General features: G+C 30.4%; 1 protein-coding gene and 1 long non-coding RNA gene across 2 annotated transcripts in view; one reads left to right on the top strand and one right to left on the bottom strand.

Annotated features, from left to right (window-relative positions):
• The first annotated feature begins 2,767 nt into the window (after positions 1 to 2,767).
• Positions 2,768 to 3,246, top strand: LOC136982839 (uncharacterized). Its single transcript, XR_010881940.1, has 3 exons — positions 2,768 to 2,808; positions 2,884 to 2,932; positions 2,993 to 3,246. It is a non-coding gene; the product is annotated as an uncharacterized lncRNA (long non-coding RNA).
• A 4,689-nt stretch (positions 3,247 to 7,935) lies between these two features.
• Positions 7,936 to 19,319, bottom strand: part of LOC136982829 (annexin A13-like) — a 49,543-nt gene continuing 38,159 nt past the window's right edge. Inside the window, exons 5-13 of the mRNA XM_067279359.1 lie at positions 17,643 to 17,724; positions 17,474 to 17,568; positions 14,002 to 14,206; positions 13,750 to 13,829; positions 11,357 to 11,410; positions 11,103 to 11,292; positions 10,973 to 11,031; positions 8,651 to 8,773; positions 7,936 to 8,565 (exon numbers count right to left, since the gene is read on the bottom strand). Of these exons, the coding sequence (XP_067135460.1) occupies positions 8,509 to 8,565; positions 8,651 to 8,773; positions 10,973 to 11,031; positions 11,103 to 11,292; positions 11,357 to 11,410; positions 13,750 to 13,829; positions 14,002 to 14,206; positions 17,474 to 17,568; positions 17,643 to 17,724 (945 nt within the window). The 3' untranslated portion in view covers positions 7,936 to 8,508. The remainder of the gene's footprint in view (positions 8,566 to 8,650; positions 8,774 to 10,972; positions 11,032 to 11,102; positions 11,293 to 11,356; positions 11,411 to 13,749; positions 13,830 to 14,001; positions 14,207 to 17,473; positions 17,569 to 17,642; positions 17,725 to 19,319) is intronic.

The raw sequence follows: 19,319 nt of genomic DNA, 5'->3' as shown, positions 1-19,319 counted from the left end.
TCGTATTTACAAGTAGTTCAGGAATCAAATTAGGGTGTAGTATAGATTGCACCCTACGGAATTTCGGGACTTTGAGTATAAATTTGAACTCAGGGGACCGAGACGAGTTCAATGATACTCTACTTTTGGACTGGAGACGAAAAATAAGAAAGTTATCATAATTTTTTCGGCGATCGCGCGATGTTCGGGAGTCGCGTCGCTCTCTCCGCTAAGCTTATCGCGTTTTAACAGGCAGTCCGGCAAGTCGGCCATATATACGTTCAACAGAGGCATATGTTGAACCATGAGCACACAGATCGTCTGCAGTTCGATTTAAATCTTTTTCGCACACCCTCGCGCTCCTCGACCTCGGGGGCTACGGCCCCTCAGCCTCGCTATCGCTCGCGGTCTGGAGTCACGATGCTTAAACAAAAGAAAAAAAAGGAAGTGGCGTTCGACTGTTCGTGCTCCCGACGGACTCCCCCGGGAGGGGAGCCGCCGGCAGGTCGCCAATTGTTTAACGTCACTAGTTATTGATTCACGGTAATTGATTCATTGTTCTTGAACAAAAGAAAAAAAAAGGAAGTGGCGTTCGACTGTTCGTGCAATTTCTTGCCTTTCAGAGTGCTTTTTTAAATTTGTTTGCAGACTTTACCGCGAGCTGACAGCACTAGCAACTACGGTGCCGTCAGTATGAAAGCATTAAAAAAGTATGATAAGTTAAAACTGAATCACAAAATTGAAAAGACAAAAAATATGATAACTTTCATATTTTTTGTCTCCGGTCCAAAAGTAGGGTATCGTTGAACTCGTCTCGGTCTCCTCAGTTCAGATATATACTCAAAGTCCCGAAATTCTATAGGTGGTAATCTATAGTATCCCCAAACAGGCTTATTACACACCCAACTTATTTAATTAACTTAACCAAAATGCTTTTCGGCCTTACTGGCCCGTATCAATTGGAAGACGTACACAAAACAGAATATATGGTGACAATTGCTAAATATTGCTATTACAAATACGTTAATAGTACAGTTATTACAAATTATTACATACATCTTAATAGGATTCTAACTTATCACTAGGACAGTAACACAACAATACTAAACAAGTTCAGTAAAAACCTTGTGAATAGTCCTTCTGGTTGTGGTAACTAATCACATTTGGGTATGTTGGCTCAATTTCCACTCTTTTATAAACTCATTACCGCAATAAAAATGTCAAAATTTAGTTTCGTGTATATATCGGGAAGATCTTAGATTAGCTCAGACGAAGAACAGAACGTTCGGGCGCGTCCACACATTCGGTATTCGGCTGATGCCAAAGATTAGCCTTTGCCAAACTACTTGCCGAAGTGTTTCTTACTGCGAGCACATCCATACGCTATATACACGATTATTTGCCGAGTATCCGTTCGTTGTAGAAACGACGAATGTTCGCCCGAGATCTAGAAATGGACAATTTTCAAACAATTTTACTCGCTGTTTTTATAGTTATGAGTAGTTCATTTCTGTTAATGAAGAAAGAAGCATAAAAGAAGAAAATGGTGAAATAATATCACCAAAGAAGAAAAGTGTAAACCTGAAAAAGAAAGGAATTATAAAAAAAGTATAAAATAAAACTGTGTTGCAAGAAAGACCAGAAAAATTATAGTTTACTTAGGGAGAAAATGAATATTTAAACTAAATTCAAAGATAATATGCTAGATCTAATTTTAAAAAGACAAACAGCAATACCGATGATTAAAAGCAAGAAAATACACGAATGTACAGAGGCAAATATTTGTATCTGTACATTCGTGTATGGAATTTGAATAACTACATTCAAATTCCATTATTAAAACTATCGCATAAATATTTACATGTAGAAATATAGGATTTCAAAAAATTAAAATTATTGATAAGAATACTATATTTTATAATAATATAAATATATATACTCTTTCATATTTTGAAAACCTGTATTTATTCATAGTTCCATATCCTATTTATTGTTGTTATTATTATTATTATTATTATTATTATTATATTACAAGGAGAAGTTTGTTGATGACTACCTGATATTTTATAGAAAAATTTATACTTTATATTAAAATACAGTGGTTTGATACGAAGTTTTAAAAAGTATTTGAAACGTGTACAATGAATAATAAGAGTGCATTCGTTACTATTTACCAATATGATAATTTTGTGTAAGCTATTATTACATTCGATCATTTTATTAAATTTTGCATAATATAAAAAAGGAAAATAAACAAATTCTAAGCATAACTATGAAAAATAAAGAAGTGTTATTGAGAGAAGTTTTTAAAATACTATAGAGGTAATTTTTTTACTCTTTCTGTGCTATGGGAATTAAGAAGACCATTTCTTATACTCGGCCAGGCCAAAATAGAGAGGGTTGGGTGGTGAGGACGGGATCTTAAATATCCAGGACAAATCTCCATAAAAAATTCCTGGGGTTGATCAGCCAGATAGGATTCCAGGTTCCCCAGACTGGCTGGTTGGCGCCTTAATTAACTACCTCACTCGTCAATATAGAAGTACAGTACAGTAAAATAGGAAAATAGGACAGATTGTTAGTCATTGTTACGGGATATGAAAAAACAAAATAAAAAAATAACAATTACCTGATGGATTAAACTATAATAATGTTTTGTAGAATAGCAAAAAATAAAAATATATCAATGTTGTTGATGTTTTCAAGTTGGGTAATAATATTAAACTGATATTACGTAATTATCTACTATAAAACCAATCATTTCCACTGTATAAAAATTATTTTCTTCAAATTTTGTTTAATAATACAGATAAAACCCTGCGAAAATAAGTAAATACTGTATATATGATATGATAAAATTCTTTTTATACTTTGAAATAACTAACTTTTAACTTTTAAAACTAGGAATTAAGGATGAAATTACTGTGTTTAATTTTTTTGATATGCCTAACTGGTAAGTAATTGCCAAATAATTTTGTGTATAACTTTAAAAATAAACTAAAAATTGTTGCAGGTGATGTGATGTGTGATCCAGTGCGTGGTCCAGAGAAATGCACCAAGAGAGACATGCTAACTTGCGAAAATTTTTGTAAAGTGGCGCCTAAAAATGCTTTATGTAAATTGGTTACTGTTCCTTGTATATGTCCATAACACAAAGTATCGACATACTGTATTATTTTTCAAGGATGTACTGTACATTTAATGTTAAGCGATGTTGTATATTAAATTTAATTTTGAAAATATTCGATATTTTTAAATTTAAACAAGTCACCGTTGAATTTCAATTTACAATATTTTAAATAATAAATTATAATTCAACGGTCACTTGTTTTAAATTAATAAATTTCATTTATTGTATGAATTGATATTAAAGTTTTATAAAATTGCAAAATCGTTTTCTGGATTATTCTCCTAAATTAGTTGTTTACTGTTACTGTTTTTTTGTTTACCATTGTTTTTCGCTTTCCAATATGAGGGCCTACTGATGATTTTTCAACATTTTGTTATAAAAATTCCTTTCACGGTTAAGCGGGTTCTGTGCAGTAAATACCAGGGGCTGTATTCTGGTCACTGTCTCTGGTCTTTCGTCTCTCAAAAGCCGGTCGCTGATTGGCTAATCACTTGGATTAGCCAATCAGCTTGTGAGAGACGAGAGACCAGAGACGGTGACCAGAATACGGCCCCAGATCGTGTATACACGGGTATTTATCCATCAATCCGGAAGGTTGTATTGAGGTTGTTCGGTTATATCCTTCTCGTACAAAGATATTGAAATAAACCTTTATACAGGTATACCTCGGGTTACGTCGTTTCGAGTTAAGTCATTCTCGCCTATACGTCGTTTGTCAAAAAAAACGAAAAAAAAAACTTGGTTTTTATTTTTCCATGTAAGTCATTTTATTCGACTTTACCTCTGTCCGTCATAAATATTGAAGTCGTAATATCACTAGAAAAGCGTTAAAAGCATATAAAATCATGTTAATGTACAATAAATGAGACTAAAAGTATATAGAATCATATTAAAAATACTCAGAATCAGAATCGAAATATCAAAATCAGCTGTTGATGCTGACGATCCACAGCCATCTACGTCCGCGATTTAAATAAACAAATTGAATGTAAATATTGGTAAATTTAACATACATTAGTTTATATTCTACTATCGCAAATAGTTTTTAAAACTATTTGTTGTTTAACCTTACAAAATCATTTTATTTTATAATGTCTTAGAGCAAACCACATTCACAAATAGAGTCCGCGATATACAGTACCGTAAACATCGCCAAATTGTAAACATTACTGTACATGTATTCGTAAATTTAGATTGTTTTTAATACAGTACAGAAAAAAAGTAAATTTATTTGTTTGTAAGCTTAAAATTGATTCTTATTAACCATATATTATTCAAAATGCATTTATAAATAAAATACAGAATTGGGAATGGTAATTTGTGGTTTAGCCTAGTGACAAGTAAATTCGACTTACGTCGCCACTCTTAGAACCAATTACCGACGTAAGGCGAGGTATACCTGTATACATAAAACTATGAAAATACGTAGCCAAATAAATCTCTCTTCATTTCTCTCGAAATTTGTTTTTGAAATTCTTAGTGTTATTTTTATTGGAAAAAAATTATAATATTTTAAATCACTCTTTGGTCAGTTTAAGTTCTTTTGAGGGGTAGAAAACGAAATTTCTAAAATTAATAAAATTCTATGGACAGCAGATAATTGTTGGCGCGCGCCAACAATATTTGTTTTTCGATTGTTATTTCGAAGCGCTTTAGTTTTGTTGGAGAGTTTTCTTACAATTTTTGAGAATGAGTAAAAAGAAGAGTTTTGGGGGGTGGATTGGAAGGATCTTCGGACGAAGACCTCCAAGTGAAGAGAAGGTTGAAGAGAGAGAGGAAAAGGCAGAAGTCTGTGGACTTCCGCCGGAATCTTCGGAAAATCCGAAGGTTCCAGAAGATGGAGGACTTTCGTCAGAGTCCTCGGAGAGTCAGAAGGATTCAGGCGTCAGTGGGCCTTCTTCAGAGTCTTCATGGCATTCTCCCGAACCTACAGAGCGGGAGAATCCCGAGATTTATTGGAACAACGCCAAGCTAGCAAGACTCAGGCAGGCTTTCGTGGAGTACGAAATGGAGCTGGAAATCAAAGCTAATTTCCAGCGCGCAATGTCCAGAGATCCGCCTGAAAATAAAGAGAAGTTCAAGATAAACTGGAAGTTCTCTTGCTGTTGTTTTGGCAGAGGCGAGAAATCCAAAGCCGATGATTATTCAAACAATTTTAAACAATATTGCAATCAGGGATACGATAGCCAATATTTGGGTAAGTGCAGGTTTTGGCAGATTGCGCGTTCTCTTAATTCGATTCTTTCTTTGACGAAATATTTAATCTTGGATTTAATTTGGCAGACATTGCGGAGTAATTCGAGAAGGAAGTTGGCCTTCATTTTGAGAGATGGAAGAGAAAGCCTCTGGCGGAATATCTCCTTAGGGCGGATTTCGGTGGTTCGGTGAAAAGAAGGATTATTTTATCAAGTTGTGTCAAACTCTCGGACTTGACATCTTAACCTGGACTTGACAATAACACCCGGATATGACAAATAACCCGAATGTGACAGTTTGCCTCGGATTTGTGACGTTAAATCCCGGATGTGACAGGATGATGATACGTAAATGAATGTTCAAATATAGTCCAGCAATCACTTCCGGTGCTTGTTGTTTAAAGACAAATGATGGATGGTTCTTTCTCGTTTTATACCAGCCAATGAACTGATTTTAATAACACTTTAAATAAATTATATAAGAGGGTCAAAGTTTGATTTTACAAGTGTATTTATAAATGACTATACTGTATAATAATAAAGAAATTCTGTATTATCTGCATTCTGTTTTTTAATTCAAATTTAAAGTATCCGGAAGAAAATTATTAATCGTTGCGGAGTATGCAATTTTGAAGAATTTTGTTTACTATTTTTTATATTCACACACAAAAATTTCATTTAATAACAATCAAATGAATCGATAGACCAAATTCGTGTTAATTTGTTGTGAAATGATTTTAAACTCTTATTTGGCAACTTTTTATACAATTTTATTCCTGAATTACCCGTAAATCCAACTTTTATATGTATAAAATTATTTCAGCCTACGATATTCGAATTTCGTACAGTGGCACCTCGTACTTGTAACGACTAACTCGCAACACTAAATTCGACAAAAATTTGCCTCTAAGTTCGAAGTTGCGTTTCATGTTTTCACTACACAGGATCTGGTGTGCCCAAGTCGTCTCACGCTCTTACTGTGGGTTAGTGCTTTTTTTTCGCTTTATTTATGATGTGTTTTATCATCACACAAACCACAATGTTAAAAATCCTCGCCATTTAATAATTTCTTCCTGCAATTTTCCTTTGTCAGCGTCTGGGCGATCTGTACGTCTTGTATCCTTTAGTTCAAATTTTTCCGAACGAAATTTTTCCGACAAAAGTCAAATGTAGTTTTTAAAACCACATTTGACGTTTGTACTTCAGGATCACCTGTCCCCATACACTCTACGATTTTGTTTTTACTGTTTCGGAAAGGATATAACTCCGTATAAACTCAAAGCATATGCTGAATAAGCTTTTTACCTGAAGACCGATTCAACGTTACTTCAGATTTTGTTTGAATAATGTTAAAAGTTTGTATTTATTTAGCTTACTTTAATCTCTCATTATCACTAACGTTTAATTTAGAACAGTTGTGAATTTAACACTCATCTATGCTAGATGGCAACTGCTGTTAAAATTACCCAAAACTGATATATAACCTTTACTTATTAATTATAGTATTAGACTTCGTTGCTTCCACACACTTCTTCTAAGAGGAAAGTAATAATGTTGATTAAATTTATCTTTGTATACTAGTACATTTATCAATTTACAAGACTTATTATACTGAAAAATTATGGATGCAGATATAGTCTTGCAGATCAGAAATAATATTTTTTATTTAGTTCACCTGAACACACACACTAAGCTTGTGTTTCGGACTTGTTTGTCCCTCCTCAGCAGGCATTCAAAAAGCATTTTAATTGTTAATTGTAGAAAGTGCTTTTTGAATGCCTGCTGAGGAGGGACAAACAAGTCCGAAACACAAGCTTAAAGTGTGTGTGTTCAGGTGAACTAAATAAAAATTATTATTTCTGATCTGCAAGACTATATCTGCATCCATAATTTTTCAGTATAATAAGTCCTGTAAATTGATAAATGTACTAGTATACAAAGATAAATTTAAGCTATGATAAAAGACACAAAGGCATAATAATTTAATAAATGTTGATGATTGAAGTGAAAAACAAACTTATCGCATAGCATGAAAGCGGTGCTGGTGTGGCAGAATTTACAAATTAAAAAATATTATCTAGTCTTATGAAAAATTCTCTTAGAGAGCACTCATTTATTTTAAAGGCAGGGAACATTATTTCGGTAAGTTTTTAACATTTAATTCTGTAACTTTTTATCCTTAATCTGTTTTATCTCCTAGATTAAGAACGAAGCAAATGTGCTGGATCTTTAATGTGTAATCACTGTGGCTGTAGCCAAGCAAGCAGCAAAGAAAAGCTTTGAAAATTCAGAAGAAAAAAAAAAAACACTTTTATATTTGAAATTTCTTGCAAAATATTAGAAGCTTTTATACATACACACATGGTGCATAGGAAAGTCCCTTTAATTAATGTCGAGTATGTTCAAAAACTTGTTATCACTGTGTGACAGTTTGCCTTTCCATTGTTTTTTGTGAAAAAAGGCAGTCTTTGTATTAATGGTTACATTTGCAGATAATTATAACCAATGAAATTAGGACAAAAATCCTATTAAGTTTTGGTTACATTTTATACAATTCATTAATGAAAACAGAATTGCAAAAATCTGTTTCAAAAGTTAAAGTTTGAAATAAAGAGAAACTAAACATGACAATTAAGCTTTAAATCTTTAATCATTTCAATGATGAGTAATGATTTTTAAACATTCAGATTAAAATATCAAATATCGATTTCTGCATGAAAATATACAACAATTTAAAGATCAACATTTATAAAATATACTTCCATTTAACAGACTAGATTTAGGCACCTGATCCAAAGAGAAAAGTGTGCATATTAATTCATATTAAAAGTCATTATATATTATTTCAAATGCAGTATATCTGGCTAAACATCTTAAAATAAGGTTTAACAAAAAATATTGAACATTAATAATCTTCTGATAACAAATCTATACTAAGTTAATGAAGAATTTAGGAGTAAAATTTATCACAAAAGTTAAGGTCAACATTACTCAGAGTTTAAGTACTCAACTAAAAATTACAAATTAATTCATTACAGTCCTAAAATTTAAAGTAAAAAAAAAAAAACATTGCTAAGGCACTAAGTTGACATCAATTTAACAACTTTAACTAGTTAGTGTAATGTCACAATCTGAAGGAGCTACAGTATATGTAGATGATCCTTAATATTTCTAAGTTATAATATTGGGACAAATGGGAACAAATTACATGCCAGATACCAAAGCAAGCAGCATTCTTTTGTAATCCCCAGAAGTATCATCCTAAAAAAGTTAAAAATTTTTTTTATATAAAAAATTTAATATATATATATATATATATATATAATTTATATGCAGTTAAATTTACCTCAATAGCTTCTTCCAATGTTTTACCAAACTGATCATAATATTCCTGCTTAATTTGAACAAGATCCTTCTCACATCTAGTGACAATAAGTCTTATTAAATCCCTGTCACATGTTCCTGCACCCTGGAAAAAAGTTAATTCCTATGAGAAAATAATATTACTTTTATGTAAATTATTTGACTACAGAGGAACAGAAGATTTTATATGAAAAATGAAGCTCCCAATTATACAAATTATTACACTTAAAAATGATGATATACTCTGAAATAAAAAATTTGCAAGCACATTTTCTAAAATTTTAATGGTTTGGTTGATCTACATTTTCAAAACTCTTGCATATTTAGGTTCACACGCATATTTAGGTAGGACAAGATCTTTTCACTTAAGAAAAAGTAAATTCTTGTGTATACACTGACTAGCCAAAACATTGACTATCTTGAAGAAGTGATCCTGTAGATGTACAGCAGCACATGTCACAATCAGATAGGTATATAACAGCCAAGAAGATTGCACGAGCAGTAGTTTGTTAGTGTTCAAATAGGTAAAAAGGAGAAGATTCATCTGATTTCAACAAAGACCAAATTGTGACTGCCAGATATGTTGGTGTTAACATTTCAAGTAGCAAAGCACACAAACTATTCTTTGCATTCACAGTAGCAAACAACCATCAACAATGGCTAAAACAAATCAAACTGTTGGCTAGATGCTGGCTACAACTCATTGATGAAAGAGGTAGGCAAAAACTGTCTTGTCTTTGTTTTGCACAAGAGGCTACTGCGGCAGAACTCAGTTTCAATAGTGATGACAGTAAGTATTAGATTACTGACAAACACTCTTGAATTTGAGTATGCTGAGCAGTATTCCTCATCATATTGCTCTTAACAGATTTATGTTTAACAGCACTTGGGCATGACAGCATTAAAATTGAACTGTTCAAGAATGAAAGAAGTCTGGTCTGACAAGTCACAATTCATGTTACCCTATGTGGACAGTCAAGCACACGACATTTTCCACAAGACCTTGTCATCTTGACAATGACTCTGACACAGGCAGAGAACCTTATGGTTTGTGCAGTGTTTCTCTGAAAATGCTTGGACCTATCATCTCTGGGAATGGAACAGACATGAGTCATTTACTTTAACATTGTTGCAAATCAATTACTCCCTTTCATGGCAACCTTTTTTGTGGTATTGAGCATGTGTCTTGTTAGAAAATAGCTACAGTTGTCAGGGAATGGTCCTCAGAACATGAGTTAATTATCATGAGCTCCAAATTCTTAACATGAATTCAACTGAGCACTAGTGGTTTGAGTTGGAGGAAAGGTTCATCATGCATCACCACAACCATGTAAATTTAGAGAAACTGAAGGGTGTTCTAGTAACATGGTAGGTGTCCAATGAGAGTCAAAACCACAAGTTTATCAGAATCTATGCCTTGCCAAAGGCTGTTTTGAAAGCAAGGAGGATTAACATTTTATTAAATACATCGTTTGGTGATATATTACCTTGACTATCGCCTAAGTATCAGGCTACAATATGGCTAGTTAAATGATTATAACAAATTACTTTGTGCTAATCATTTAACTAGCCATATTGTACACGATACTTAGGCGATCGTTTGGTGATATATTATAAAAACTCATCAGGCTTAAGATGTTATTTGTTTACATAGTCAATGTTTTGGCTGATTGGTATATTCTATGATGCCAAATATACTATGTAGATTTAAGCCTAGTTAAAAATTTGAATATGTACTGTACAAGGACATTATATTGTTAGAATATTCCTAAGTTTACCAAGGATAGTACAAAAATATGTAGTGAAAAATGAGAGAAGTAAAATTAATAAAAAAACTGTATTAAAACAGTCATTATAATAACTGAACAAATTAGTGGTAAATACTAGTTTATATTTGATGCAATATTTTTAAATTTCAGTACAGAAGTTTATTTGAAACCTGGTAAAATTCATATTAAAAGAAAAAATATATTTCTCTTACAGACAACACATATAAAATGTGTCTTTTATCTGTGATAAAAGGATACATTTTATATTATCATCTGTAAGAGAAATATAATTTTTTCTTTATTTGTATTTAATCGTCTTGGCTTATTTTAAAAATTTACCAGGTTTCATTTGTGTTTTTAAAATTGCATTTATACAAATACTTGCAACAGTTTTTTTTTTAATCAAAGGAAAGATATAATAGATAACGTAATTTTGAGAAAACATATGTAATTAAGGTCATTTTCAGATGGGCTCTGAAAAAAATGAAAGGGGGAAAACTAGTAAATTTAGGACTATTAAAATAAAAAAAGTTTACCTTCATTGCTTTATTTATTCTTTCAGCAAAGAAAGATGGTCTATATTCAACACAATGCACTGGAAAAAAATAATTTACTTTTCATCTAATAAAATCGTGTATTAAATATAACTAACTAAAAAGAACTTACCTACTGTTAACCAACCCTGTTTAACATCACCAGAAAATTCTCGTTCAATAGCATCACTCATAGTATGCCCAGTTAGTTGTTGGTATTCATAAAATACCATAGCTAAATGATCCCAACTGCGTGTTGCTAAAATCATGTTGAAAACAGATTCATCTGTACCCCACTGTCCTTCTCCAGCATTGTATAAATCCTGAAGTAATTGTGTTATGAAGAATTTACATTTCTAAGTTTGTAAAATTCATATAAATATTTACCTGAGCATCTTGTTTTGCTCCGTCTGGATCTGCATAGCCATCATTTCTTGCTCCCTAATATTAAGTAAATTTTTTACAAAAATCTTAAATTACTAGCAGGAAGCAATCTGCATATTTAAATATTAAATTAGGCAAACAATTGAGGGTTGTTAAAAGTCAGGCTATTAGCCACTTCTGTTAAATTACCTGACTGCCAGATTTGTTGGGCTATGTTTAAGCTGCTATGTGAATTATTAAGCAAATTTTTAGCAAAAATTGAAATTTATTTCTGAACTTAAATTCTATTATATCCAAATTTATCCAAAAATTATATATCAATGCAAATTTTCTACATTAACAGAAATCAGCAATCAGCTTAACAGATCTAAGCATTCACAATATGGCAGTTTATTTTGCAGTACATCATCTTATTAAACCTCTTATGTTATACACATCTAATGTGTTACTTTTAGCTAATTTTTACATCTAATAAACACTTCAGTTAGTCTATAAGACTGACTTGTATAGGCCTACATCTAATAAATATTAATAATAATAAAACTCAAAATATTAAAAACAAATAAAATTGGCATCTTTAAAAAAATTTTTTTTTAAATAATTTTTTCAAAAAGCAATTTTCTTTGTTAGATATGTGATGACATTACTATCTTATATTAAGAATGTTACAGCAGAAAAAAAATTGTGCGGCATGCCAACAAAATGGATCAGAATAGCCAATTCACATACAAATGAAGAAAAGAGAAATCAATTACTTAGATAAAAAAAATCACTATTAAAAGAACAGATGAAAGTCTTCAATTCCATACATTTGAAAAAACATGCAAGGAAAACCATTAATTTAAAAAAAACTTATTTAGAATGGAATTAAGAAAAAAAAAAACCAACAAGAACAACCTGTAAAGAGGATATTAAAAGTGAAAAGAACAATTATACAGGAAATACCTACTAAATGGATATCCTGCAAAATATTAAAAAAATTGGTATGATAAATATATGAAAAATAGATTTAGTATTAAAAGTAAAATAAGATTAACAAATATATTTTTCCATTCATTAAAAGAAATTTTCAAAAAATATAAATGTAAATTTAATAAAAATCACTAATTTTGCTTGCAATTCCCAAAAAACAGATTATCAGCATGCTGGGATATAATTGTACTAAGTATAAATAAAATCACCTAGTATGAAGACAGTACAAACATTCTATGAGAAGGGTATATATTAAAAGTAACACTTGTCCACTGATGAGGCCTAGTTGTGTCATCTATTGGGTTGTACCGTAAATTCTAGCGTTTTTTTCAAGTGAAAATTTTGTGAGAGAAATAAAATGTCTTGGCAATGCATTTTATGTTATTCGATAGAGAATTATGTTCTGTACAAAATAGTGTGTTTAGTTTTTTATGCTGATGATATACTTATTGACCTGAAAAGAACAAAAATGGAGTGTAAAGTTGACAAAAAAAAGAGCATTTTCGACACCTTCCTAAGAGGCATGCTTCTTTGCCATACACTTCACAAATCTGTCTTGCAGCTACTGTGGTTTTGGCACCTTGATTAAACGCAAAAAGCAGAAGAAGGTGTCGAAAATGCTCTTTTTGTCAACTTGACATTCCATTTTATGACCTAAAAGGAACAAAAAGTATATCAGCATAAAAAAACTAAACACACTATTTTGTAGAGCACCTAATTCTCTATCAAATAAAATGTTTTAGCAATGCATTTTATGTTATTTTTCACACAAAATTTTCACTTAAAAAACGTCAGAACTTATGGGCCAACCCAATAGATTAGCAGTCACCAACCAGTGATCTGTGGAGAAATTTGGACATTGATCAACTCAAGGTTATGAAGAGTATTACAAAAGAAATGCAAAATGCTTGGTTGCTTTCTCACTCATTGGAGGTTTATTTGACAATAACTAATGTGAGTGCAATTGTCCTTTATTGATTCTTGATTCTTTTCCACAAACTTATTTTCAAACAAGCAGCAACAAACTTCACACTAATTTGTTATTAAACAAGTGAATTTCATAATAAAGTAAAACAAACTGAAATGAAACTTTTATAATCAATCATTATTCTATTGTTTAAAGAAAAATTCATGACAATGATCTGCAAGATTCAAAATTGTGTGTTATTGATCTGAGGTCAAGAAGGTTAGTAAATCACTGATGTAAATGAAATGCATCTGAAAGTGAAAAATTCAGGGAGTAACAATAAAAGCATCTCTTAATTTTTGCATTGATTTTAATTGACTCAACTAAAAAAAAAAAAAAAAAAAAAAAAGGCTTAAAAGTTTTCTATTCCAATTTTCCTGTTTCTAAATATTTTATTTTTCAAATTTAAAAAAATATTTATAAATATTTTTAAAAAATAAACACATTAAAAACTTACAGTAGTCATTGATACAAGTAATCTTCTGAAGTCACCAGAAGTGTCACTCACAAGATCATCTTCCAAACTTCTATCAAACACTAGTGGAAAAAAAAAATTAAAATTTATTCACTAACTTGCTTATTCCTTAAAAACACAAATTTTAAAAGTTATACTGATGAATTTGATTTTAAAGAAAAAATTAAAACATAAAAAGACAAAAATTGTTCTTTTAAATTTAATGGAAAAAAAAAACTATTAAAAAAAGCATACATGTTTGATAAGCTTCTTTAATTGCAACAATTTCTCTATTTTCACTAGAACAGAGAATTTCTATTAGGACATCCTCATCAGTTCCGGCACCGGATAAGGCATGACGCAATTCTTTGGCAATATATTCAACAACTGGCATCATTAAGGCATTAATGACATCTTCAAATCTACCAGATAATTCACTATTCAAGTCCTCAACTAAATCCTATTTAAAACAAAAAATTTTAAAAATTAAATTGAAATCATTTATCTAAATATAAACTATTATATATATAAAAATAGCAGACAATTTTTAAAGCAATGTCTCCCTTTTTTAACAACAACAATTTTGAAATAAACATCAGCACTGACAATTGCAACACTTCCACTTTCATAACCTAATTAGTTCCTTGAAAAAACTTGAAAATGAACAGAAATTTCTCCTCAATTTGCAAATAATCAATCTTTGGTAGCACCATATCATGGCAAAAAAATCAAATCGTTGTCTCATCAAAATTAACATAGTATAACAAACAATTTTATTTTGAAACGAAATGTTCATTTCAGTATGTCAAAAAAGTTGTGTAAGCCTTCTTTTTCTCCCAGATTTGAAAAAAAAACATCCAAATAAAATAAAAAAAATCCCAAAACAAAGCACTGAAAAACATTCTTTTCTAAAGATTTGCTAACAAATATGCACTACTGTAAATAATTTTAAATTAAATTGAAGCAAGGATAAATAACTTTCAATTAAAGGTTGGAAAGTTTTTGTTTAAAAAAAAAAAAAAAGGAAGAAAATTTACACGTTCCCACAGTTAATCATGGACTAATGTAAATTTTCCTTATAACAAAATTTAATTGGTGATTCAACACATCCTTTCCTGTAATCCACGTTAGTCAGTAACCAAGAAACTTAAATCAAGTTATTTTTATTCAGCAATGAATTTTGGATTGACAGAAATTCAATCTCCCTTCAGGCTGCAGTTTTTAAAAAGATTTTAAAATTTTTTGAGATTTGTATAACACAAGATTTCTTTTTGTGAAGATTTGAATTAATGTATTTCAATGTTTTCTTTTGCTATTCTGCCTCATATCTACAGTACTTTTAATAATAATAATAGTAGCATAGGTCAATTATAAATTTAAATATTGGAATGGAGATGATATAATCTTCAAATACATTGCAATAATTCACTGTAATTTATATCTATAAATTGATATATTTTGAAAAACAGATGTATATTTTTATATATCTTTCCTACACAGAATTCTTATTAATTTTGAAATAGTGTAATAGATTTTCACAACACATTGCCCACAGACTGATATTAATCTTGCTTCCATTGGCAAGAAAAATAAATGTATTATTGATGAAAATAGTGCAAGAATTCTGTTTAGAGAATTATTTATTTATATTTGAGAAAATTAAAAAAAAAAAAACACAGTATAACACGGTAGATACGTTCCGTGTTATATAAATCAGTGTTATATGAGTCGCTTAAATACATGAGCCAATTACAGTCCGGCATGTGTGCAGTTTAGCGGTTACAGCTGTTTGAAAGGTTTTTCCCCCATAAAATTAAAAATCGATTCTAGACTAATTTGACTCAACATTTCCAAATCACGTATAATTTTTTGGGAATAATCCATATAAACTATGCTATAAACAAAAGATTGTAGGATTACTTACAGAGTGTGCACCGTTCGATGACGCCATTGCTTAAGCTTGTTTTCGTCACAGAGCGGCTCATCGAACGGCAGACATGATTCCTGATCAGCGAATTTTTCGCAGAAAAATAACTTAACTTTGGAGACACCATTAATAAAAATATAATTTTTATGGCTGTTGAATAATAAATGTTTTTTAGTAGGTCCGCTGCCCGTTTAAACTCAACGGTTTGTACAATGCCTGTTATTGGTCCAGATTTGACCAATCCTGTCACGACACGAGTCAGCAAGGATGTTTTTCCATGTTATACGAGTCTCTTTTAGCGTGTTATAAGAATACAATTGCAATTTTTTCGGCGTGTTATAGGGGGGGTCTACTGTATTATTACCGTGATAATTCATTGTGGTGATGATATTAAGAGAATGGAGATCAATGCAGTTGACATATGGTATCATGTCAGTTAAGAAGTATTGTTGACATGAAACATATTAAAAAATATTAACTTCTTTTGCTATTATCTTTTTTGAGAGAGCTTGTTGAATTAATATAACAGAAGGTTTTTAAATTTTGAGATCATGTATTTTAAAAAACTGTAGCTTGAAGAATTTAACTAATCCAAAATGCATCGCTGAATAAAAAGGTAAAACTTGATTTGAGTGTCTTGGTCTCCAATTAATATGGATTACAGCAAAGAGCATGTTGAATCACTAGGCATGATAAAAAAAATTTACATAAAAGTTTTCTTTTACAGCTCAAGCAATCTAGGCACAGAAATTAAAGTCATCATTATGAGGGCTCTGACAATATTTGATATTAATATAATCCTCAATTTAAAAGAATATATTTGTTGTTCAGGACTGATTTATATCATAACTTACTGGATAAAGTGAGCATATGTATGTTTTTAAACTAGTTAAAAAAACAAACATTTTTGTTACACTATTATCTCAGCCAGCCATTGAAGAAAAAAAACCTTGAATTACTGCGACAGCCTGACATTTCATACAATCAACATAATTTTATAAAAAATAAAATCCTACCTAAAAAAAATTACAATAAAATTAAAAAAGTTAAGGTTTCTCATTAAAGATGTTTAAAAACAGTAGAAAGCTACAACAAATCTTTTCAATGCATTTAATTGATTTGTTATCATTTGATAACTGCTGTAGAATAAAGTTGGGATATGCAATTTTGAATTAAAATTGAATTTATTAAAAAATATATATATATATATAAAAGCATATTTAAAAACCACAATATATCCACAGAACAAAATGAAAGGTCTGATGAATACAAAAATCAGTAATTTTGAACTACTGCAAGTCCTTGATTTGTGCAGAAATCTTTTCCGAATTAATTAGCTGCAAGTCAATGATACTTTTTATGATGATAGATACCGGTACATAAAGAAAATTACAAATAACTTCTGCTTATAAAAACTTAACATTAAGGTTTTTTAAATTTTGCTCTCATTTTGAAAAAGCTTTTAATGTACAAGGTATAATATTACAACAATCCAATACATTTATAAATTCATTTAAGATGGCAGCTTAACTAACCACCACCACCTAGCCAAATTGCTTTTTATCCAATTATTAATCTGCCTTAACATAAGTATTTATTAAATAATTTGCCAGTTATTTATCAGGCTATAATTGTTTTAAAACATGTATAAAAAAAGGACAGTATTGCCATAAGTTCAGGTACAACAAATCTATGAATGTACACAAGTCAAGGACTTCCTGCATAAATTACATAAATTTAATATTTTCTAAAAAAGTTTGGTAGTACTTATATATAGTTTGGAATGTTTAAAAATCTTACCCTTCCAAACTGAGTTTTGTAAGCAACATTAATTTCTTGGCGTTGCTGATTTGTACGATGGGCTAATATGTCAATGATTGCAGCTTCATCAGTACCTATTTACAAAGTAGATCATCACTTAATTAAGATAATTTAATATGTATTTTATAAAAGCTGAAATAAAAATTACCTAATCCTTTCATAGCACTTCTTAGTTTCTGGGCATCATCTTCTGGATTAAAAGGGTGATAATATTTAACAGTACCCTCAGGCTGTAATAAAATATTTTATTAAAAAAATTCAAATTTTCAGATCTTTACATACAAAATATCTAAATTAAAAATACTGAAAAACCTCAATTGTTGGATCTGTATAAAGCATAAAATCAGTTTTGTAGAATTAGATTGACTTTAAATTATTAAATCTGATTCACATAAGTATAATTCTACAATACAGTAGAGCATCGATTATCCGACTTAATTGGGGACTGGGGTTGGTCGGATAACTGAAAAGTCGGATAACCAAAGAGTATGAAAAAATACATTATTAGTGTAGTGTATTAGGCCTGGTTTAAATACTAGCCTCCCTTTCATGGTCGAGCCAGTTCTGCCAGCTAAAACATGCAAAAATTTAACAAAAATAATATTAAAGTAGCCAAGATATAACCAAATATTGTAGCGCCACATCACTAGCGGACATTTGAATTTGCCAACTAGAACACGGTCGGTTAACCGATAAGTCGGTTAATCGGGGGGTTGGATAATCGATGCTCTACTGTAGATCATTTTCAAATCTTCACTTTTACTAAATTTAGTTTGTCACCACAATCCTTATATTCTTATACAATCTTAATCATTTAGAATAAACTGGTTAGTTCTAATAGAAATTACTTTTATAAATGACTAATAATACAAAATGACTTTCAAGCTAGTGAAAAATTTCTAATTTAAAGCCTTTAGACCATGATGCATTACTGCGAATACCCAAATATTTGAAGTCAATCCTTAAGTTTATTTATTTAAATATTTGTGTTGCTACTTATAAAAAGCATAATCTTTCATCTAGATTAGTTCATAATGTTCATTGTTAAAACTTAGCTTTTAATAAAAACAGTAAACTGTAAAATTATCTAACTTTTCAATGTTACAGTCTTATAAAAATTAATATAATTCCACAAAATTAAGAGAAATTAAAAGGACTTTCTTAAAATTTTGATGAATGATTATTATACCACAAGAAGTTTTGTTGAATTAAGAATTCAAGAATTAATAAATTCATAGACTTGCTCAATGTGCAATTATGTTAATTCAAAAAATAGAATATTCAATAGTTCTACAGTTTCTTGTAAAATCAAAATGCTAACTACTCTTCTAATTATTCTAAAAATCAGTACTTGTACAAAGTGAACAATCAAAAGATAAAAACAAGACAAATATTTAATACTACAATGCTTTTAGCAGTTATTTAACATTTAAATAACTGCTAAAAGCATCAGGAATCCAGAGTAGGATTTGACACACAATAGCAAGGTTATGGCTGTTTCCAATGCAAAAATGTGAACATCGAACATTCAGTGGTACCTTCCTGTAAGCCTAAAAAAGTTTTACAACGGCATTTGGAATGAGCATGATTCCACTGACGAATCATGCTCGTTCCAAATGCCATTGTAAAACTTATAGACTTACAGGAAGATGGTGCTGAATGTCCGACATTCACGTTGAAAACTTCAGCCGCAATCTTGCTAATAAAATCAGTATTGTAATCAGTGATCAGATTTTTGAAATACAAATTCAGTAAAATTATTACAATTATTTTACTGAATTCACTACTTCAAAAATTAATCATTTGTCCATAAATATTAGTAATA

This window comes from Centruroides vittatus, unplaced genomic scaffold, assembly GCF_030686945.1.
Source record: "Centruroides vittatus isolate TY-2023 unplaced genomic scaffold, ASM3068694v2 contig_864, whole genome shotgun sequence".
In the NCBI taxonomy this organism is placed as follows: domain Eukaryota; kingdom Metazoa; phylum Arthropoda; class Arachnida; order Scorpiones; family Buthidae; genus Centruroides; species Centruroides vittatus.
This window is presented reverse-complemented; position numbering and strand designations above follow the sequence as displayed.